This window comes from Epinephelus lanceolatus, chromosome 22 (assembly GCF_041903045.1).
Source record: "Epinephelus lanceolatus isolate andai-2023 chromosome 22, ASM4190304v1, whole genome shotgun sequence".
Classification (NCBI taxonomy): domain Eukaryota; kingdom Metazoa; phylum Chordata; class Actinopteri; order Perciformes; family Serranidae; genus Epinephelus; species Epinephelus lanceolatus.
In genome coordinates this window covers 13,787,419-13,811,072 of record NC_135755.1, presented here as the reverse complement: position 1 = coordinate 13,811,072, position 23,654 = coordinate 13,787,419, and the positions used below count along the sequence as shown (strand labels likewise).

General features: G+C 41.7%; 2 protein-coding genes across 4 annotated transcripts; both read left to right on the top strand.

Annotated features, from left to right (window-relative positions):
• The first annotated feature begins 1,343 nt into the window (after positions 1–1,343).
• LOC117272853 (uncharacterized) lies at positions 1,344–8,440 on the top strand. Of its 2 annotated transcripts, none has more exons than XM_033651966.2 (12): positions 1,344–1,493; positions 1,568–1,669; positions 1,751–1,853; positions 1,957–2,078; positions 2,172–2,242; positions 2,324–2,449; positions 4,327–4,422; positions 4,530–4,661; positions 4,751–4,879; positions 4,976–5,013; positions 5,304–5,344; positions 5,436–8,440. In XM_033651966.2, the coding sequence occupies exons 2-12, from the start codon at positions 1,615–1,617 to the stop codon at positions 7,361–7,363; spliced, it is 2,841 nt and encodes a 946-aa protein (XP_033507857.2). In that variant the 5' UTR covers positions 1,344–1,493; positions 1,568–1,614; the 3' UTR covers positions 7,364–8,440. The 2 variants fall into 2 exon arrangements, with proteins under 2 accessions (XP_033507857.2, XP_033507855.2); XM_033651964.2 differs by having other exon boundaries at positions 1,748–1,853.
• A 4,179-nt stretch (positions 8,441–12,619) lies between these two features.
• oxa1l (OXA1L mitochondrial inner membrane protein) lies at positions 12,620–23,609 on the top strand. Of its 2 annotated transcripts, none has more exons than XM_033610005.2 (12): positions 12,620–12,723; positions 13,177–13,301; positions 15,123–15,257; positions 15,654–15,785; positions 15,869–16,175; positions 16,660–16,803; positions 16,935–17,020; positions 17,509–17,673; positions 17,754–17,858; positions 19,676–19,838; positions 19,925–20,005; positions 23,373–23,609. In XM_033610005.2, exons 2-12 carry the CDS (start codon positions 13,191–13,193, stop codon positions 23,492–23,494), a joined length of 1,551 nt encoding a protein of 516 aa, XP_033465896.2. In that variant the 5' UTR covers positions 12,620–12,723; positions 13,177–13,190; the 3' UTR covers positions 23,495–23,609. The 2 variants fall into 2 exon arrangements, with proteins under 2 accessions (XP_033465896.2, XP_033465895.2); XM_033610004.2 differs by lacking the exon at positions 12,620–12,723 and adding an exon at positions 12,901–12,919.
• The last annotated feature ends 45 nt before the right edge of the window (positions 23,610–23,654 follow it).

Sequence of the window (23,654 nt, the reverse complement as noted above, 5' to 3'; positions counted from 1 at the left end):
TAATTACTAACAGCTGCTTATATTTCTTACTTTACAATTTATAATTAATCAGTCTGACAAAAAAAAACAACCTTGAATTTGCTGCCAATTTTGTCAAAAAATGTGGCATTTTTATGTGATTTTTTTGTGGGAAATTGCGGCTAATGACAAAAGGAGAAAAAAAAAAATATTTTTTTTAATTACTACCTCCAAAAAAAAGGTCATGTAATCACTTGCTGTAATAATCATACTGAATATTACAAAAATAGCTGCAAATGTTTTTTTATAGTTCTCTTCTTTTGTTTTATTTAATTAGTTTCAAAACATGGACTCCAATAATGTTGCAAACAATCCTGAGTGAATATTGTAGCTCTCAAACCAGACAATGTGACTATAAAACAACATGTAAGCTACATCTTCTGTAAACATAACATTTTAATACATTCAACACATATTGTCTGCATTTAAACAGTGCAAATTCTTATGCCAATACAGAGCATTTCTCCATACTGCAATGCCATTAGCACATTTGATGACACGTCTGATGACGTTTGAAATGACGTCGCGTGCGCGTCGACTTTTGGTCAATGCGGAAAAACACAGAAAAATCACAGAAAAATCGCAGGACTTCTGAAAAATTGCAAGCCCCCGCAAATATTGCAGACTTTTTTCTTTTTTTTTTTAAAGATTATGTTTTGAGCTTTTTGCCTTTTAATGAACATGACAGAGTGAAATGGGGTGAGAGATAGGGAGTGGGGGTTGACATGCAGCAAAGGGTCGCAAGCTGGAGTCAAACCTGCGACTGCTGCAGCGAGGCATCACCTCTATACATGGGGCGCCGGCACTATCCACTACGCTACCCACGCCCCGAATTTGTGTTAATTATTGCGATCCCAAGGGGGGCTGATTAATCTGGACAATAAAATTAAACAAAGTTGCCAGAGTGCATTTTTTTTTTAAAAAAAGCAAATACAGCTTGTTCATAAAATAAATTCCCCCGTCCCCCGTACAGAGATCCAGGCGAGGCCCCCAGTGTCCTCAAATCCTAGAGACGCCCCTGTTCAGCACCACATCTGCCATGGGTGTATCTAAATACATGGTAGAGAGACGAGAGACTGCATATATATCAAAATTCACATCATGTGGTGTGCTCATAGGGATTTTGTAATATGCAAAACATCCTTAAGTTGCGTTCACGTCCTCCTGTGAAGCATTAAGAGAAGACAGCTGATGGCTTATGATTTGTTTTATAACTAGATCAGTAAAGAGCTACTTGCATAGTAAAACTGAATGTCCTTGTTAGTCATGTGAGCAGTCTGTTAATAAATGAAAAGATTTCCGACACACCCTGAATGCAGCATTCCTGCGGGTTCGTATGTTGTGGTAAGTGAAAGAGAAAGTATGCCGAGGGTTGTGGGCTCATTTACAGGAATAGGGTGCAGTTCATGCGCATCGGTGATTTACAGAAAGAAGGCCTTGCTGTCCAACAGTCCCCATGACTCGTTCATCTGAAGGTATGGCTTATATTTTTCTGCATTTGTGTTCTTAAACAGGTGCGATTGATTCATTGTCAACATTGTCATTGCAGCTAGTGGTGCAGAAGTGGACTGATACAACAGTGAGAAAGGAATCAACATGAATTACTGGGGAAATGTTCATCAGTATTTCTACCAAACGTCCTCCTCTCCAGGTAAGATACATGCTGTGTTTATCATCCACAGTACTGCTGTGACATGTACATGCATTATTACTGATGTTCTCCTCCCAGCAGCCATTAAGTACAATGGCCTGTTAAACCAGGGAGCAACATGTTACCTGAACAGTGTGCTGCAGGTGCTGTTCATGACTGAAGACTTCAGAGAAGCTGTAAAACAGTTAGTTTCAAAGTCCAACTTCATGCCATATAATGCATTTAACTTCATTTAGGCTGCAGTGCACCTTTGTACCTTTCATGACCACTGTGTCTTAACTCTGTAGGCACAAGCAGGAAAATCCTGACACCAAGTGTATTGATTGTCATCTTACACCCTTGTTTGATGACTTGGAACAACATGAAGCCTACACCTTTAAAATCACGAACACGCTGGGCATCAAGAGAGGTACAGTATGTGTTGACACAAAGAACAACAAAGCATTTGAAAGGCTGTGCGTGCACGAGACATGCACATTGATTTCTGCTCTCCCCTCTTCAGTGTATGAACAGCAAGATGCTGCCGAGTGCTTTGAGAAGATTTTAGGTCTGACCAGTCCTGAGGCATCAAAGGTAGAGAAGACATCATCAAAGGGATTCTGTGCATTAAATGAAAAATACATGTTTACCAGTCTCTGTTCTTGTGTGCTTCAGATCTTTCGTGGACAGTTGACGCGCACGACTGAATGTTCTACATGTCTCAGTGAGACGAAATCTGATGGAGCGTTTTGGCATCTTCCTCTTGAATTGGTGGAGTCCTACAGTGAGGACTACAGCGTGGTAAGAATCTCAGGTCCTGCAAACTGTGACACATTTATTTTTGTTGCCAGGAGATATCTAGTGAAACACCATTAACATGAATTTGTGATATATCAGAAACTCATTGAGAAGACATTAATGAATGCTTTACTCTCATTAGGCATTGTACGGTTCTGCAAACCATGACTGTGTTATATTTGTGGGTTCCATTGTTATGACTTAGTTCAGATTGGGGACGGCAGATGTTGAAACCCAGGTGAGTTCGGGACATGTCCAACTGTGTTTGTAGACACAAAAAGGGGCAATTTTAACAAGCTGGGAACATGTTCATCCATGTCTGTAGTGACAAAAGTGGGTATTTTTTACAGAGAGGTTGGAACATTTCCAGCCGTGTTTGTAGTAACAAAAGCGGGTTATTTTTAATGAGAGTTTGGGACATGTCCAACCATGTTTGTAGCAACAGATGTGCGTATTTTTTAACTAAAGTTTGGGACATTTCTAGCCATGTTTGTAGCAATGAAAAACAGGTATTTTTAATGAGAGTTCAGGACATTTTTCACCGTGTTTTTAGCGACAAAGCAGGTATCTTTTAATGAGCGGTCGGGACATTTCCAGGCCTGTTTGTAGTAACAAAAGTGGGTATTTTTTCATGAGAGGACGGGACATTTCCAGCCGTGTTTGTAGCAACATAGCGAGTATTTTTTTAACAGGACTTTGGCACATGTACATCCACGTTTATAGCAACAAAAAGCGGGTGTTTTATAACAAAAGTGTAGAACATTTCCAGCTGTGTAGCGACAAAAGCGGGTATTTTTTAATGAGAGGTCTGGACATTTCCAGCCGAGTTTGTAATGCATAGCAGCTATTTTTTACCGAGAGGTTTCCAGCCACATTTGTAGCAACAAAAGCAGGTATTTTTTTTAATGAGAGTTTGGGACATGTCCAACCATGTTTGTAGCAATAGATGTGCATATTTTTTAACGAAAGTTCAGGACATTTCAAGCTGTGTTTGTAGCAATAAAAAACAGGTATTTTTTAATGAGAGTTCAGGATATTTTCCACCGTGTTTGTAGCGACAAAAGCAGGTATCTTTTAATGAGAGGTCGGGGCATTTCCAGGCCTGTTTGTAGTAACAAAAAGTGGGTATTTTTTAATAGAGATCGGGACATGTCCAGCTGTGTTTGTAGTGCATAGCAGCTATTTCTACCGAGAGGTCGGGACATTTCCAGGCCTATTTGTGGGGACAAAAGCGGGTATTTACGACAGTTCAGGACATTTTCAACCATGATTGTAGCAACAAAAAGCATGTGTTTCATAACAGAAGTTCAGGACATTTCCAGCTGTGTTTGTAGCGACAAAAGCGGGTATTTTTTATTGAGAGGTCGGGACATTTTAGCAACATAGCGGGTATTTTTAACAGGAGTTCTATACATTTCCAGCCGTGTTTGTAGACACAAAAGTGGGTATTTGTTAACGAGAGTTCGGGACACGTTGAGCCGCGTTTTTAGCAGCCAAATGGTGTCTTTTGAGATAAGAGTTTGGAATATGTCCAGCTGTGTTCGTAGCATATATATATATATATATATATATATATATATATATATATATATATATATATATATATATTTTAAGCTAAAACATTATGTTTTTGTAACCCCAAGTGGTTTGTGTGCTGTAACCTAAACACGTCAGTCATAGTATTGCCACAGCGTGAAACTGAAAATTGAAATGGACATTTTTGACACATCTGCTGCCTATGAAATGCACAAATGTACCGTAACATATTCATGGTTTGCAGATAGTATGTACAATGCCAACATTTATTCCAGTGATTGGGTTGCAGGGCATCTGTCACAGAGTCCATTTCAGTCACAAATGACACAACTGCATTTTATCAGGTGAATGGTATTGAGGAGTTTTTCCGAGATTTGGATCTCAGCGGAGAAAACCAGATGTACTGTGACGAGTGTGATGACAAATCTGATGCTAAGATTGTGAGTAATGAGAAAACGTGTCTCTGATTTGTGCACATTAACTCACATTAAGAGTGTCCATTAAGAGTTCATTGTGTGCATTTTAACAAGATGGAACTTTCTTTTAGAAATGTGCAATAAAGGATCATCCAGAGGTTTTGATGCTGCTGCTGAAGAGGTTTGAGTTTGACTACCAATACATGGCATATGTAAAAATCAACTGCACTGTGGCTGTGCCCTACACACTACAGATACCTGGGGTATGAATACAGTATATTCTACTATCATGACATGTTTCTTTTTTTCATTCCTGATAATAATGTTTTTAATGTTTTCCACTGGTGATCAGAATCAGACGTATGAACTGTATGCAGTTGTGGACCATTCTGGAGATCTTAGAAGTGGGCATTACACAGCAACGATCAAATCTCAAGATAATGATCAATGGTATAACTTCAATGATTCGAGGGTCACATTGGTAAGACTGATTACTTAAACCCCAGTGTTGATGACAGTATATACAGTGCAAAAATTGATTCATCATTTTATGTTTGTTTTTTTGTTTCATCAATAGTGTGATTACCAGCTATTCCAGGTGGATAACTTTGAAAAGTAAGTTGTAGTCCTTACTGTAGTGATTTTTTCTTGATTGAGTTTGAGAAGAGAAAACAATAGCAATAAATATGATATATATATACATGTATATCCCAGTATCTGTGGATGTAGTCAAACAGGCTTATGCATGCACCAGAACACAAGTGTCTGCACAATAAAACCTATGAGTTACCTTTTTTCATGTGTGTGCATGTGAGGATGCACAACAGAAAGCCCCTGTATTTAAAAAAGCATTTTGCTGTCTCTGAAAAAAAACCATATTCTCTATTGTACATTTCTCTCACTAGATCCAGCAGCGCTTATCTTCTTTTTTACAGGAAGAAGAAAGGTAAGATGACAAACAAGTTCATTGTTTTTACTGATGACTTCTTTAAATTGTTTGGTACTTTCTCTGACTTTATTTTATACCTACCTCCCAGTGCATGCTGCTGATACTTGCCCTCAAGACATCACAGAGGTGTCCACTCCTGGAGGCTTCCCACCAGCTGACACTGAAATCTATTACCCGTGTCAAGATGTTATCGAGATGAGAGAGACAGAGAATGTTGAGGTGGCAGAGGACGTGAGTAATGAACCTGCAGTGGCTGTTTCCATCGACACAAATGAAGAAGCAGGAATTAAAGATATCACTCCTGGAGTTAGAGGAGCGAAGCCGTCAGAAGTACCTTACAGCATCGGTGTAGAGGGTCAGGGAGTTAATGTGAGGCAGAGCTTATCATACAATCAACAGGAGTGTGATGAGGAAAGGAAAGACGTGAGGTATCATCCTCAAGACGCTCATGCCGAAAAACAGAGATATGACAGGAAAGTTGTGACAGATGATGAGGAGTACATAAGAGGAAATGCAGAGTCTGATGACCAGGCAGAAAAGAGAGGAACCTCATCAAGAGAAACTCAACTTGAAGAGAGTGTTGACGACTGGGACAGTAACACTATAGGAGTAGATGGTGTTAGACACCAGGAGAGTCTGGAGGTTGCTGACATACATAACCCGTCATATCAGAGGTATAAACAGGAATCCAGCAACAAGCATGCGAGATGTGATGGTCCTGAACAAGTTTGTGTAGACATGCAGAGAGATGAGGACAGGATGGTGATGGATGTAAACAGAGACAAGGATAGAGAGATGGAAGGTAATGAACATTCAGAATGGAGAGAGAAATCCTCAGCAAAACACCTCAACAGGGATGCAGAGCATCGTGAGGACAAAGAATTTGATGTTAGAAAGGACACACATGGAGATCTGGAGGGTACACAGGATGTTGAACAAGATTACCTCAAACGTGTTAGTGCAGACAGACAGGGCGATAGGGACAGGATGGAAATAGATTATGACGTCGAGAAGAAAAGAAAATCAGGGGAAGAAAGACTTTTGACAATATATGACCTCTGCAAACCAAACAATACAAGAGTTGGTGATAGTCAACAGAACATGCCAAAACAGGATCAGGGGTGTAGACGAAGAATTAGTAGCAGGTTTTATCAAAGTCCTGAGCAACAGAGAGAGCATAAAAGGGATGTTAGGGGAGAGGAACAAAACAGAGGAGATGATAAATACGCACAAATGAGAGAAACATCCATGAAAAAACCTCAACCCTGTGAAGATATAGAGAGAGGATCAGAGTCTGTCAGACAGAACAGATCAGATCATGTTACACATACAACACCTAAAGATGTTGTTGCAGCAAAACAAGCCAAAGAGCAGGAAAAGAAAGGAGATAAGGAACATAATCAAACAAGAGCGGACTCTTCTCATAGACGAGAGCGATCGGCAGGTGGCAGTAGATTGACAGAGGGAGTTGGCCGTGTTGAGAAGTCTCATCCACAAGCAAGAACTGGATTTAATGAATACACAGTGAAGGAAGGGCGTGGTTCAGAGCAGAAACATAAAAGATATCAAGTGAAGATAACTGAGGAAGAATTCAAGGAAACCGATTGTGGTGTTCAAAGTAACAGAAAGACAATGAACATAGCAACTATAGAAGTAGCCTCACAAGACCGCAGTAAGAGTGTGGTAAAATATGATGAAGGAAATGTCAAAAGAAAATCTGATCCAAAAACAGATGCAAAGGCCCATTTGTCAGAGGGTGTTTGCAGTTTAAATCTGAATGACTCACCTTCGCCAAAGCCAGAGAGACATAGAACCAAACAAATGTCTGACATGCAAGCACAAGCTGAAATACAATATGCACTGCAAAAAACAGGTAAGAAGAAAACTCGATTTTGGCGTAGCTCTTCCCCTCTGAAGCAAAACAGAAAGGCAAAAAAGAAACGCAAAACTGTTGGCTGTTTCGCTTTTTTTCGGAGAAGACGAAAAAATGCAGATCAGACTTCAAAGTCAGATTAAGACATTGTATTTTTAGGTTTCCTTTCCCCGGCTGGAAATAGCTGTGGTGTATTGTTTCGGGCTGTCGTACCATTCTAGTGAACACAATATCTCAGGAATGCCACAAACGTCCACTTGGAGTCAACAATGAACTGATTAGATTTTGGTGGTTGAAGGTCAAAGGTCGAGGTCACTGTGACCTCACAATACATGTCACTAACCTTGAAACTGTATAGCATCCATGTTTTTGTAGACATGAATTTAAACTGTGAGTGAAACTCGCAGAGGCTATATTGTAGTTTATTCATTCTTATTTACGCCTGGCAGTGTTGCCCTCTACTTGACTAAGATCAGTTAGCAGTTAGACAGTATGAACAGTGCTGTAATAATGTTTTTTTTTTTAGTTTTAGTGTCTGTTGGTAGCACTCTTTTGATTGATTAGTGTATTCAATTATTTTTGGAAATGGAAATGCATCACGTCCTGTTTTCCGCAGGATTGTTTCTGTGGAAAGAGCAGCAAATGTAAAAGGTTTAATGAGAGTGGGTTTTGTATTTGGTTTTGATTCACAGCATCAGTCTGTGATACAATGTGATTAAACAAAAATGTAAAGGCACATTTACAGTTAATTTGAAATCACCATTCACAGTCTGAATAATCAAACATTTTTTGTGTTTTGTTGCTTTTCTCACTTTCTTCAATTTTACAATTCATACAGTTGAAGAAATGTATTTGCCTGTTATTATGTTTTATTTTGATTTTTTTACTTATTAAATTGTTCAGAGATATACTGTATAAATAGATGGCTCTAAATGTAATAAGCAGTGCCATTTTAGACAACAGATTGTGTGAGTAAATACAAGTGGAGGTCTTTTTATAGATATTTTGTTTTTACTTTTATGTTTTCTTATTTTACTATTAAGTACAGCTTTACATTTAATAAGCCTTTTGCACGCTGCACTTGGACTGCAGTGCCCACTGACCAATGTCTTAGATGCTTTAGATTTTATCACTTTAAACCAAACTATTGTGGTGATTTGTGTCATTTATAAAATGTAAATATGTGTATATAATAATAAAGAAAGAGAAAATGACATATATCCTTGGACATGCGCTGTTTTTGTGGAAAGTCATAGTTTAGTCATTAATTAGGTAAGTTATTAGCTTACATTGTTCTGTGTAGGCTTATTATACCTTCAAACAGTCAGAGATGTCAAAAAGACAGAGGAAGTATCTCTTTTATGGTCCGACATGCGATAGATGTAAGGTGTAGAGTGTAAACACAAATAACAATCATAAAATTACAAGAAAAAACAGTATGATATGAGAACGCATTCTCACTACGACCTCGTCACATATCGACCCCTGGTCATGGACCTTCCATGTCCACATGCGTTCTAATTACATGCAATGTCTTCATTCAAAATACACGTTTACATACACTATGTCGGTATAACACGGTGAATTGATGTTTTATTTCCTTCAACAACAAACACGTGGTGAGGTTTAGGCAACAAAACCATGTGGTTAGGTTTAGGACAGGGTTTGGCTTTAGAATCGTACGGGATATGAACAACGCTCTCCTGGGTGAAAGTCAGTGTTCATTTGTCCTCTTTTTTGAAAGGTGCCTGGACAAACCTTTAGACAAAAATGTGTATAGTGTTTATCTTCTGTGAATTGTTATCTAATATTGTTATTTTTTCCCCAATTAGAGGATTTTTTGGGGGAGTTTTTCCTTGTCTGCTGTGAGGGTCTAAGGACAGAGGGATGCCATATGCTGTAAAGCCTTCTGAGGCAAACTGTGATTTGTGATATTGACGTTTATAAATAAAATTTAATTGATTTGATTTGAGAGTTACTGCCTCAAGCGAGGGAGTTCAAGTATCTCAGGGTCTTGTTCACGAGATGGATCGGCGGGTCAGTGCGGCTTCTGCAGTGATGCAGGCGCTACGCCGATCTGTCGTGGTGATGCGGGAGCTGAGCCGGAAGGCAAAGCTTTCAATTTACTGGTCCATCTACGTCCCAACCCTCACCTATGGTCATGAGCTCTGGGTAGTGACCGAAAGAATGAGATCGCGGATACAAGCAGCTGAAATGAGTTTCCTCCGTGGGGTGTCTGGGCTCAGCCTTAGAGATAGGGTAAGGAGCTGGGACATCTGGAGGGAGCTCGGAGTAGAGCCGCTGCTCCTTCACATCGGAAGGGGTCAGTTGAGGTGGTTCAGGCATCTGTTCAGGATCATCTTGTGCGCCTTCCGCTGGAGGTGTCCCGGGCACATCCCACTGGTAGGAGGCCCCAGGGCAGACCCAGAACACACTGGAGGGATTATATATCTTGTCTGGCCTGGGAAAGCTTTGGGGTCCCCTAGGAGGAGCTAGAAAGCGTTGCTGGGGAGAGGGACGTCCGGGATGCTTTGCCCTGGATAAGTGGATGAAAATGGATGGATGATTTGAATCTACTTTGAATTTGGACTATGTGAGGCTTCATCATATGGCCCCACTGTGTTTTCTAGCTAATACATCTCAGTTCTCGTCCTCTGCAGCACTATCTTGTAAGAAAAAAATTCAGGCCAGGATAAAAAACATTTTATTTCAGTGTGTAACTCAATGACAGAAGCACTTCCAGTGATTCTGACTGTTGGGGAAAACACTTTAGTGCAGTGCCTTTCGGGTGAGATCATACATGTACATGTGCTAAAAATAGAACAAGAATAGCTTTCGATTTCAATTCAGTTCACTAGACCTTTATGTATCCTGAAGGAAATGCTTGAAGTTTATGTTGCGTGTGCCTTTGATTGGTGTTTTAGGTGAATTTAGGTCACTTCTAAAGCACTGGTTAGAGGTTTTGCCTAATCACCAAAATTGTTGCTTTTAGGAGCAGAGTCTGGTATTGATAACTAAGGCAAAACTTTAATGTCCCCATTTTGGTTTGCAGCCAGTAAAGGGAGACATAACAATACCACATGACAGTACAGCTCACATACAGATCATATCATCTGCACTTTGAAAGAAAACTTTTTACCAGGAACTTTATCTCTGACATATAAATACTTTAACTCAGACACCTGTGAGTCAGAGAGAGGCTCATAATACCTGAGAGGTTAACCCTCCGTCCTGCCCTACATGAAGCTGTCATAAATACAAACATAATAGAGAGCGCTATGTGACGGAGATTTAATTTTCACTTTCAGTCTGTTGCACATTTCCAGGAATTCATGTGATATCTGGACAGAAGGGTTTGACTTTTTCCTTTCCTTTCCCACGATTTTTTTCCTACCGCTTATTTTAATATATCGCCGCCAGTCCACCTGTGAAGTGTAATGTTATTTTGTAGTGTTATAGAATTTTTTACCTCTCAAAAACACAATCAATGCGATGGGATTGTTCCTCCTGAAAACCTCTTAAATCATTCAGATACATCCTTAGATAAACCCTCATGAGGCAAGGAAAGATCGGCCTCTCATAAAACCCTCTTATATACATCTTAATTGAAAAATTCAGGTCCTTCAAGGTACAAATTAAGGTGTATGTGTTATTTGTACATTTTAAGGGGTTTTACACTTCAAACACACTTTAATCCATTTTAATTAAAAGTCAAGCGTGAAGGATTTAAGGGGATATATTGGCAGAAATTGAAAGTAATATCTAAGTATGTTTTCTTAAGTGTATTATCACCTGAAAATAAGCATTGTTGTGTCTTTGTTATCTTAGAATGAGTCATTTATATCTATAAAGGGAGCGAGTCCTCGTCCATGGAGATCACCACGTTGCAGCGAACAAACCAAACACTGGCTCCAGACAGGGCCATTCATGTTTTCGCGTCAGCCACCATAGTTAGCTGACCCTCTGCAATGAGAACACTGGCACAGATTTTTGAATGTAAAACTGCTTTTTTCAGTGTTTTTACCAGTTTAAAGGGATAGTGCACCCAAAAATGAAAAGTCAGCCATTATCTACTCACCCATATGCCGAGGGAGGCTCAGGTTAAGTTTTAGAGTCCTCACATCCCTTGCGGAGATCCAAGGGAAGAGGAGGTAGCAACACAACTCCACCTAATGCAGGCTGGACGCCCCAGATTAAAACGTCCAAAAACACAAAGTAGAAATCACAAATACTGCTTGTCCGTAGTGAGAGAGGCAGTTAGAGCTACAGGCTACAGTGAGGCTAAAAACAGAGTTCAAATGACTTTTTTCCAAACAACTTTTCATGTTGGGGCTTCAGGACACTTGGATCACTACGGTCGAGCAGTATGGAGATATTTTGTGGGTTCAATTATGTGTTTTTGGACGTTTTAATCTGGGGTGTCCAGCCTGCATTAGGTGGAGTTGTGTTGCTACCCACTCTCCCCTTGGATCTCCGCAAGGGATGTGAGGACTCTAAAACTTCACCTGAGCCTCCCTCTGCATATGGGTGAGTAGATAATGGCTGAATTTTCATTTTTGGGTGCACTATCCCTTTAAGGGGCGTTTCATAGTCGACACACGCAAAACTAGCAAGCAACGCAAGCGACGCGAGCAACGCACTTCCTTTCATAGTCAACACATTGAATGCAAGCGAAGCAGGCGACACTTGAAGTGCAATACATCACTCGCGCAATAGGGCGTAGCAGAGTCACTGGTACATTCCGGCTAGCTAGTACTGCTATTTTATTGGAGTGCAGGGCACTAGAACTGTCATATAAATGGGGGTGTACCCATACGAGTTCGCAAAGTTTTTCCTCTTCGATCACCGTTATTTCATACCTGCTTCACAAAAAGTGGTTAATTTCAAATACATGGCTTGCATTATCACCCCCGCTGGCAACGCATGGTACTACATGCATGCGTCACTGCGTCATGTATCAAACAAATGGACAACACATTTTGAGATGCAAGCACGTATCATGGCGGCCAATCGTCTCAATGCATCCCAATGCATTTGCGTCTGCGTGCCTTTGCGTTGACTATGAAACGGCCCTTAATCACCCCGTCCGTTTGGGAGAGGAAGAGACTCCAGATAATTCAACTCCCAGTTAAAACATCCTGAACAATGAACACTGAAGGAATTCTAACCAGGAGAAGTTTCAGCTGGTTTGCAATCTGCAGTCCTCGCTGCACCGAATCCTCCTAAATCTTACACATTGCTTCTTTAAGGTGAAAGTTGTAAGGTTTTGCAGTTTATGGGATTGTTGTCCATTAAAATGAACCCACATTAACTGAATACATGCACATAATTCATTAAAAAAAGACCTAATAAGACAGGTTTGCTGTCTAATATGTCATGCATTTGCAGGTCGCATGTTCATCTCTGTCACCTGCAGAGTCAGTTGAACAGCCTGCACGCTAAAAAAGAAAGAAAAAAAAGCAGTCAGTTGGTGTCCTTTCCTGCTGGACCATCTTCCCGGCAGGTAAGTCAGAACCGTCAGTCAAAGAACCAGAGACAGACAGCAGATCAGACTGAGCCTGCAGAAACTTCTTTATTAACTTGCGAAGACACAAAGTTAACAGACGTCAGACTAAAACACAGTCACACTGTTATAGATTTGCACTCAAGTCTAATCCTAGTCACACAGTCAAGTAGTATATGTACTTATTTCACCACTGGTAAGAGCATTTAGTGCTTCTGTGTGTCTGTAACAAGATTTGTTTCAAAATGTACTGGTTTAATATGTATATCCTTCAACTGTATAAACTGTGAAATTGAGGAAATACCATTGGGAAAATAGTAATTGTATTATATTTGTACAACATGGCCCTGTTTACCCTGAACAAGAACACCAAACATCGGCGAAGTTCGTTGCATACGGTTGTAACGCTCGCGAACACTCAGGAACATTGACCCCTCACGCTTCCCGTAACAGGTTTATTTTCCAACATGGCTGCCATCAGGAGTGGGGTGACTCCAGGTTGCCTAGCAAGATGTTTCCTGAGACAGACTGGGAAACCGAGCCGAGGCAGCCATCCCCTTTCAGACATTTGGAACCAGGTAGGTCCTCTTCACACTTTCGCACCCGGCACTTTATCCTTGCTTCTGAAACGAAGGCACAAACGGTGACTTCGCCCGGCTAACTCGCTAGCCGGCTAGCATCCTCGCTGCGCAGAAACGAGTGCATGCCTTCTGTGTGACTTTGACAGAGACAGCCTGTGTGTTAAAGACAGAGTCCTCCGGTGTTTAAAGTAGCTGTAAACCTCCAGCTCGCTAAACGATAACACAGTGGGCAGTGTGGCTAGAAGCACAGAAATACATGAGAAGTCACTAGAAGGTTATTAATATTATTGAAATGTACTGTTGCTTGACAGGCTAGCAGGGCTCAGCTAGCAGCTGTTAGCATTGTGAGCAACTTCTGTAAAGACTCTGGGGCTGTTACTCTGCTGTCAGTTTACCTGTGGTGTAGGCGTTTAAATCTAAATTAGACAACCGCCGTGTCCTCTAGACACATGCTAAATGCCACCAGATATCACCGAGCTTTAACTTGACCCTTCTGCACATCTCGTTTCTCTGATGTTTTGGTCATAGAGCTCATTGAAATGGTGGATTTCTACAACGCAGGTCATCAGCATTTAGCATTTTCACTCCTGACTGTAACTTAATTGAGAGGGTGTCCTCATACAAGTCCTTGGATATATGGATAGATGACAAGCTTTCATTTAATGTACATATAGCTGCTCCAGTTAGGAAGTTAGAAAACTTGTGGAAGCTTCTTTTTTGTCTTTGATTGATTTCAGTGTCACATAGGTGCATGCAACCTCCTCCATTTTACGTAGCCTTGATTTAATATACCATGCATCTCTATGTTTTATTACAAATGTAAAGTCCCTCACTCACCTCTGCATTCTCTGTTTTTATTTTATATTGTAATGTGTTTTTGTGCTGCTGAAAATCAGTTTTTTTTTAACTGTGTCAGCCAAGTTTTAACTGTGACACACCTTATGTTACTTTCCTGTATTTTTATATTGATATTTTTAATATTTTTGGCACAAAAAGAGGATTATCTGACACACTTCACAGCTCAATTTAAAGCTTGAGTGTTTAAGTTAATGTGCCTTTTATGCTCAGCCGATGTGGTGGGTTTGTCTGTAATGTAGGCGGGTGAATTGTTCTGTTATCTGAGGTAATATGAGTTGCATGAACTAAAAAATTATAGATGTATTGCTTGGCAGACTCTTGGGCTGCACGATATGCCATAAAAAAAAATCATCTTGTGATTGTTTTGTCAGATACTGCAATTGCAAATAAGTTGATTTTGTGAGAATAGTATTTTTTGCGTTTTATTTCCCCTGAAAGAAATGTAAAAACTGTGATAATGTGATTTTTTTGTTGGGGTCTGAACCAAACAAGCATGTTCCTGCACATCTGGAATATGATTTGTAGGAAAATAAGAAATATAAATGTCACAGTGTTATTATGTGGTTATAGTTTTAATCAGTTAAAATGTAGATGTTGCAGATGTTATCTGACCACCGCAGGACAAAACTCAAAGGTTACGATTTACAGTCTTGTTAAACTGAATAAAGCAGAAACTGCTACCAAATAGCGTATAATTTTTCTTGCTAAATTACTTAAATGATTAACGTATGACCAAAATATTTGTCTGTTAATTGTTTTTGCTCTAATCAGGTTCAACTTACAAAGAAACTGCATTTATTAAACTCCTTACAGTTCCAGTTTAGCTCTGCCTGTTCTGAATTGCAGCTAATTGATGTCATGTGACACAGCATCAGCCCCCGTATGTGCCATCATCACGTTGTAGTTTATCGTGTAACGCCTCCATCATTCTGACGCTTTGTCTCTCTGTTTCACAAACAGCGGTTGCTCCAGAAGTCTCACCTGCACACAGTGTTTGAGTGTCACAGTGCTGCCGCGAGGACTGTGCTTGGCCGCAGACAACATGGGAAATTCCTGTGGGTGAACGCAGTGGCAGTCAGACACAACAGCTCACAGGTGAGTTCATGTACAGGTGATACAGGTACTTGCCGTAGCTCTGGTTGAGGATGAGAGGCTGATAAACAGAGATCTGTGTGGGTACATGAGATCCTAAAAAAAGAGGGTGGGTCATGGGGAGTACCACCAGTTGGTCCAGGAGCTTCTCCTCCATCATGGCTGTTTCCAGGCATATTTTAGGATGACTCCGGGGCAGTTTGACAACCTGCTGTCTACCACCAGTTTCTCCCCCATTGTTTAACAACTGTAAACTTGTTGTCGTGACCACCACAGAAGACCCGCCTCTCAAATCATCCGATTGGACAACAGGGAAAAGATGACAAAAATGAGATGACGTGTTTTATAATGTAGCGAGTCTTTGTCAAATTAAAGAGCTGGCGTTATTGATATTTCCAGATCCCACCTGAGGATGGAAGCATGGCAGCTCCAGTGTTGCATGCCTCTGAAGGCCTTCCAGTCCAGGAGTCCTCCCCCGTCTCTCTACCTGCTGACCCTGCCCCCATCATCACACAACCAATCACTGAACAGGTAGCTGAGGCGACATCTGAGGTTAAATCATCACTTACCTTTTAGCTTCAATGATGTGAATCCGTTTCCTTTGATGTCTTCAGATCACAGCAGAAACCGTCTCCACGGCAGCACCAGTACTGGACGTCTCTCCTCCTCGTCCTCCTCCAGTCTTGGATTCCTCCCCCGAGCTTTTGTCCATGGACTCTGCTCCTGTTTTATCGCAGCCAGCTGTTGAGCAGATGGCTGATGCTGCGCCGACCGCAGTGGAGGTCCTGCAGGCTGCGACCACAGAAGTCAGTTTAGCAGAGCTGGGACTGGCCAGCCACACACCCGTGGGGTTTATCCAGAACATTTTAGAGCTCATGCACGTGGATCTTGGTTTGCCCTGGTGGGGGGCCATAGTCGTAGGTGAGCAACACCAACTATAAATCAGTGTGTTGGCTAGGGCTGCAATTATCGATTAATTTGTCGATTAATCAGACAGTTGTTCAGTCTGTGAGATGTCAGAAAATGGTGAAAACTTTTGATCAGTGTTTCCCAAAACCCAAGATGAGGTCCTCAAAGGTCTTGTTTTGTCCACAACCCAAAGATATTTGGTTTACTGTCACAAAGCAGAGAAGAAACAAGGACGTATTCATGTTCCAAAAATGCACTCAAACTGATTAAACCATCAAATTACTCTGGGATTCGTTTAATAGTTATCACTTAATGGCTGCAGCATCTATTCAGGCATTTTGGGAGAGTAGTTCAGGCAGGTTATATCTGTATCTGAGGGTGATTTTTTTTTTTTCCTCGTAAGTCTCATTTAAAGCGATTCAAACGATGCCTGCTGTACGTCCTGTGTCCTTTCTTATCCTCTTCCTCTACTTCCTGTTCCTTTTAATCCCTACAGGTACAGTGTTGGCTCGCTTGGCTGTGTTTCCAGTCATAGTGAAGGGCCAGAGGGAGGCAGCCAAGCTGAACAATGTTCTACCCGAAATGACAAAACTTACCACCAGGATGAACGAGGCCAAGCAGAGCGGAAACAAATTTGAATGTAAGATGTCGCCCTCCTTTCTTTATCGCATTTGTCTTCTCAGTCATGATTTAGATGTTTACGTGTGTGTGCTTGAAAAAGAATAATCCAGCCTCACCAACTTGTCATGATCTGTTGTTTGCATGCTCCAGTTGCCAAAGCCTACACCGACCTGAACTTGTTCCAGAAGAAGCATGATGTAAATCCTCTCCGTGGCTTCCTAGTTCCTATGGTGCAGGTCAGTTTGTGTCTTTATACTGTTTCCCCTGTGATGCTGTACTGAGCCATTAAAGAGGCAGAATTGGAGAAGAGTAATGAGAGCTGTGGTTAGCTAAACTTCTTCACTTCACTTCTTCTCCATCTCTGAAACACGTCGCCCTTTTTCGGGTTGCTTTCACATGTAGGCAGTTGGTGCTAATGCTGGAATAGCAACTCTCTCTGCAGGACTTTCTTCCATTGAATCAGGCTTTCACCATCTGAACGGACCTGCACACACATCTGCATTTATAGAACAGCCAATAGGAACACCCTCTGTCTGAAATGACCTGCGATCGGCCAAAGTTTCCCGTCACAGGCTTGATCTTTTAAAGCTTGAAACCAGAGTAGTTTTCCGTTAGTTCACTTGTATCACAATATTCCCAAATTTTAAGATTTTGCCCATTAAACCAAAATTATGTGTTACGTGTAAGCTGTTTTTTCAAATCACTTCTCCGTCCGTTCCTCTAGGCACCAGTCTTCATCTCTTTCTTCATCGCCCTGAGGAAGATGGCCTATCTGCCGGTGCCCAGCCTGCAGACGGGAGGCCTGCTCTGGTTTACAGACCTGACGGCAGCAGATCCCTTTTATATCCTGCCTTTGGCCGTCACTGGAACCATGTTCTTCATCCTGGAGGTCAGCCAGGAGATTTTATAGTTGTTTTTTATCATCGCTGCGTTCCTTAATAATCAACACATTGTGTTTGTCTCTTTTAGTTGGGTGCAGAGTCTGGTATCGACAACCCCAACCTGCGAGCCATGAAGACTGTGTTCAGGATCATGCCCTTTATCATCCTCCCCCTCACTATCAACTTCCCCACGGTCAGTCAGTCATTCACCCACATCAGTTATTGTTTGGTATTTTTCAAGACCCTAGTCTCCCGTACGTTTGCAACGTGATTGTACGTCCGCTAAAAGTGTTTGTTTTTGCCACTGACAGGCTCAGATCGTTATTATAAGTGTCTGACAATATTATGGAAAGGATCCCAACAGAGATAGACCTTTTCTGTAAGAGTAAGATCCTTTTTGTTTAACCAGAAACAGCTCTGAAATCAACATCACCAAACCCACCAGACTCCATTTAAATAAACAGTAATTTTATCATTGTAAAACACACTTCATTCAAAGTCGAAGGAAGCAAAATGAAGCTCACAAAAACTGTCTTGGTTTGTCTTTCCACTTTTCCAACAATCACCAACCCTGGTTTGTTTGAAATTTACCTTAAATTCACCAAAATAAACTACGCACAAAAAGTAAGGGAATTTGTGTTTGATAGATTATTTCTTTGTTGTAACAATGCTTCTTGGCAATAAATCTTATACTGTTGGAAAACCTGTTTATTTCCCTTTTAAATGGTGCCACATTTGTAAAGAACATGCATTTGTGGGATGAGCAGCAGAGCTGAGTATGTGGGTTGCGCCCATGAAAAATTTGCCAGATCTTCTCTGCCAATGCCACACAGCTTTTCTTTTTTGTTGCTGTTGCGATTGACTCTTGTTTTGAGCTTCTGGTACCTGTCAACTGCTCCAAGAATCGGCATGCCACGTTTGACTGATCTGTTTAGGGCCGGTGCAATAGGGCAACTTCAAGCTGGTGTTCCGCAAAACCAAGTTGCGGCATTACCATCTGCAAACTGAAGACCAAGTTCCATATAACTGGGGATGTCAGAGACAGGCTCCGAAGTGGGCGTCCCAGGAAGACGGCACCCCAAGAAGTCCGTTTCCTCAACCTGTTAGCACTTAGGAACTATAGGCAGTCTTCGACAGATTTGCAGTCAAGGTTTGCAGGATGATCTGGCCGACGGCTCTCTGTCCAGACAATGCGGAACAGACTGCAGACGGCCTTCAGTTTGCAGATGGTACTAGGGCTCACTCCAAATAATGCAGCAGCTTGGGAATACCAGCTTGAAGTTGCCCAATCGCACGGGCCCTATCCAGATCAGTCAAAACTGGCATGCCGATTCTTGGAGCAGACACCAACTGATCACTGTAGCAGGGCCCATGCTGACAGGTATCAGAAGCTCAAAACAAGAGTCAATCGCAACAGCAACAAAAAAATGTTCCTTACAAATGTGGCACCATTTAAAAGGGAAATAAACAGGCTTTCCAACAGTATGAGATTTATTGCCAAGAAGCATTGTTTCAACAAAGAAATAATCTACCAAACACAAATTTCCTTACTTTTTTTTTTTAGCTCAGTTTAGTTCAGAAAATATGCTGGCTCTATTCACACTGTTGATTTAAATGCAGGTTGGTGGAATTAGCAATGAAGATTTCAGGGCTGTTTCTGGTTAAAGAGAAAGGATCTTACTCTTTAAGAAAAAAAGTCTATCTCTGTAGGGATCCTTTCCATAATGTTGCTAGACACTTATAATAACAATTTGAGCCTGTCAGTGACAAAAACAAACACTTTTAGTGGACGTCAGGTGCACAAATGCCCCGTGTGTTTACATTGCACCATGTTTCGCAGCTGCTGGCTGCAGCTCTGTCTCTCAATACTGGACTATTTTTTACACTTGTTTTCCTTTAAGTCAGTTAGACACATAAAACTGATAAAATAAGATACACGTTGAAAAACAAAACCCACCTTTTTAACCTGCTGCTGCAGATTTAGTCTAAATCTTTCTTCTCAAACCTCAGGCGGTGTTTACCTACTGGCTGACCTCCAACTGCTTCTCCTTGGGTCAAGTGGCCCTGCTCAGACACCCCTTGGTCAGAGAGAGGTTGAGGATCCCAGAGAGGATCAAACACCCGGCCTCCGCCCTGCCCCAAAATGACGGCTTTATCCAAAGCATGAAGAAGGGTACGTGTCTAAATATACATCTCACAGCAACACTGATTATTCTGGTGTTTGTACATGTTGTAACTGTGTCTTTATTTTTCCTCCAGGCTGGAAAAACGCTCAGCTGGCCCAGCAGCTGGAGGAGAGGGACAGAAGAATCAAAAATCACCTTGACCTCGCTGCTAAAGGTCAGTCTCATCATGACCTCATTAGCTTCATATAGACTGACTTTTTACTCCTTAATTTATTTCAAGCACTGAGAAACGGCTGGTTTGAGTTGTTTCGAAAGGAGAAGTGGAAGATGGACAGGTGGAATTATGGACATGTTATGATTGGCTATAATAATCATCTCAATAATAATACAATCCTTGCATGTATTTAAAAGTGCACAACAACTCCATGACTAGTTTTCTTTTCCATCAAGGTGTCTTCATGTCCGTAAAGAATCCTAACATGTCTTAAATTCAATTTCATAAATATTAGACTTTGCATGCCATTAAAGTCTTTTTTAAAAGCATCAAATTTAAGTGTTCGATACCTGTAGACACCCTGTACAATACAATATGTTCAGTAGACTTCATGATGTCTTGATGTAGACATGGCAGAGGTGCTCCCCCTTGTGTCCAGAGCCAGTTATTGCAATAATAAGACTGGGGGGGGGGGGGGGGGGGAAATGAAATGCTGATTGTAAAACTAAGGTATTAATGGGGATTATGAGTGCTGTCTTGCCTTTAATGTTAAATTCTTAACACAGGACTGAAAGCCAGCTAATCACAAACCATTACCTGAATGTGAAAATAACATACATAAAGTTGCTCTGTATTTAGGGCAGGTTAAGGTGTGATTAAATGGAGGCGGACTGCAGCTCAGGAAGCAGATACACATTTTGGAATCTGCTTACAGATGTGCTGCTGTTGAGTCCACAAGGCCTTAAAACTGTAATAAAAGTTCTAAGGTTTAGAGAAAGGGTAAGGAGATCAGACATCCGGAGGGAGTTTGGAGTAGAGCCGCTGCGCCTTCGCGTCAAAGGGGTCAGTTGAGGTGGTTCGGGCATCTGATCGGCTGGAAAGCGTTGCTGGGGAGAGGGACGTCTGGGGTGCTTTGCTCAGGTTGCTGCCCCCGTGACCTGGCCCTGGATAAGCGGATGAAAATGGATGGATGGATATGAGTGTTTGGAGCCTTGAATGAAAGCTTATCAAGGCTGAAACCTGGAAGACTTTCCAAAATAAGTCTTTAGAGCAGAACTGATTATTGCACATTTAATCAGTCAGTCATTTGACAGATTAATCATTCTGTACACCCGACATCTGTTGCGGGGGGGCGCTTCCTTGACAGCAGCTCTTCCTGAAGTTTCTTCGTGAGGGGTAGGGACAAGGTTGGAGGGTGTCATATGTTGTAACGCCCTCAAATCATGCAAATGGTGATTTGTACTATTGAGCTATATCAGGGGTCTGCAACCTTTGCCATTAAAAGAGCCATTTTTGACCAAGAATAATTTGAAAAAATCTGTGTGGAGCCGCAAAACATGTTTGAGCCTTATAATCAAGGTAAATAGCCTATTAAGTTTAAATTAGCGTATACTTATGGTCTAAATAAGCATTTGTTAATGTGTTTTACCACAAGGTGGACACTGTGCAGGGCACTATTTATGATTATTTGGTACTTAAATTTTGCAGAGCTGACAGTGAGAGCAAACAAATCTGTCCACACACTACTACATTCTCTATTTTATTCAATTTACTTTTTTGGATTTGGCATCCATAGCTAACCAGCCACTGCTATCGAGGTTCAGCAACATTTGGATTCATAGAATGAATTTCCATAGAATTTTTTTCTCAAAGGCTAAAGGAGCCACTGGACAGGGGCTAAAGAGCCACATGTGGCTCCGGAGCCACAGGTTGCCTACCCCTGAGCTATATGGATAAAATTAAATTGGAATGAACAGTGTTTTTTTTTTTTTTTTAGCCAAAATAGCAAAAGTTAACCGGTTTCAGCCTCTCAAATGTGAACATTTTCTTGTTTCCTTTAAGGCTAGTTCACATTACACAATTTTCACCCAGCAAAATGCGTCACGAAGGCTATTGTAATCTTTTGAGTGTTCATACCTGGCGACGTGTGTTTCTGTCATCCGGAGTCTCGCCAACTGCGTTACGACCTGTGTGTGATTTCTCCACCGAGCCCTCGCCGACAGAGCCCAGGATAACGTGGTGCCGTCACCAAACTACTTTTTTTTTTTTTTTTACTTGGAGTTGACACATCGTAAAGGCATGTATATTTGTCCCAGTGTTGAATCAGATCTGCCTCCAGGGCCTGGGTCCAAACACAACGCGCTCCCTGTGATCCTGTGGACACCGCCATTGTTGTTGTTGCTTGCCGGCTTGTCAGTGTTGCCAGATCTTGGGAGAGAAACAAGCAACCAGGGCTATGGAAACAAGCCCAAAAGAAGCGCCAGATATATATAGAGAAAGGCGACGTTTAGAGAGCAAGCCCAAATAAGCAACTCCACTTTAGAAACAAGCCCAAAAAAACTGTGACCCACCGCGACTACCAATATTTGTAAGTGACTTTACAAAAAATAAGCCCAAAGTCGCGGCTAATAAGCGGACCTGGCAACCCTGCAACTTGTCCTCACATCTCTTCCGTCCTCCTGCGTGCTGACGTGGGACGTATCCCGCCTCTCACTGGCTGATGCTCTTTGTCAGTCGTGTCAGACTTCTCCAGTTTTCTAGCATGCCAGATATTCAGTCCCAGTCGCAGACGAGGGGGCGAGTTACTCATAGGCTCGTTCACACACGAGGACTCGTCGTGGCAGACTATCTGCCGACTCACCTCCGACCACCTCCCAAGGTGGCTCTCAAGATCCTCTGTGACGTCAAAATTGTGGTGAAAATCGTGTAAGGTGAGCTCGGCTTTAGGGATGTTCCTGGCGACTAATTTCCCTGTCGACTAAACGAAAAGACTAGTCGACTAGGAAAACAAAAGGAAAACAGTCCCGGCCTCAGCACGGTGTATTCAGGCTCAGCATATTGCATTAACTTCCTGAAGCCTTTACCTTCGACAAAGTTAAGTGGACGCATATCTTGCGAGGTCATCGTCGTGATTGTCGTGAAGTATTACCAAACCGTGCTGGTTTTGCGAGAGGACATCGCTCTTATTTCCCACGTGCTGTTTTAAAACTCCAGTCTACTTGAGCATTACCGCGGGGAGGGGGGCTGCTGTCTGATGGCTCTGTAGCACCCACTAGTGGCGGGCGGCTGCATGACAGTTAAGCAGCCTTGTACGTGAATTAAACACTAATTGGCTTAACCAACTACTGGCGGACGTTTAATCGTTTGGACGACTAATAGCGCACATCCCTAGTTTCTTTATCTTCCATGATAGTAAACTTACTATTCTGTTAGACGAAGTAAGACATTTGAAGAAGTCAGTATTTGATTTATGGATTTTTTTTGTATGTTTAGCACAAAAAAGCCGTTAGCATGATTGTCTCTTAGCTGTCAAGGCTTGGACATTCTGTGTGTGTGTACTGAAACTGTTAATATGTCTTCTCCGCAGGTCCATTGAGGCAGACTTTTACCCACAATCCCCTCAAGCAGACCCAACCCATGGCTGCAGCATCAGCTAAGGCCAAGCCGACACATGGCAAAGAGAGGCCGTGGAAGGACACTATCGGGTAGATCAGATTTAGAGCTGACAGTAAAATGATTTATGTACATATTTATGGATGGAAGAGAGAACAGGGTGGGAGAGGGTTGTCATGTATTGTTCTAATTAAAATCTGCCTCCAAACAACCACTCAAGTGTGCATATTGTTGTGATTTTTGAAACGTTAGTCTC

Coding starts and splice junctions, on each gene's coding strand:
- oxa1l (XM_033610005.2), top strand. CDS start 13,191: ATGGCTGCCATCAGGAGTGGGGTGACTCCAGGTTGCCTAGCAAGATGT. Junction 15,258..15,653: donor TCAGACACAACAGCTCACAG/GTGAGTTCATGT, acceptor TGATATTTCCAG/ATCCCACCTGAGGATGGAAG. Junction 19,839..19,924: donor TATCCAAAGCATGAAGAAGG/GTACGTGTCTAA, acceptor TTTTTCCTCCAG/GCTGGAAAAACGCTCAGCTG.
- LOC117272853 (XM_033651964.2), top strand. CDS start 1,615: ATGAATTACTGGGGAAATGTTCATCAGTATTTCTACCAAACGTCCTCC. Junction 2,243..2,323: donor CCAGTCCTGAGGCATCAAAG/GTAGAGAAGACA, acceptor TGTGTGCTTCAG/ATCTTTCGTGGACAGTTGAC. Junction 4,423..4,529: donor ACAAATCTGATGCTAAGATT/GTGAGTAATGAG, acceptor ACTTTCTTTTAG/AAATGTGCAATAAAGGATCA.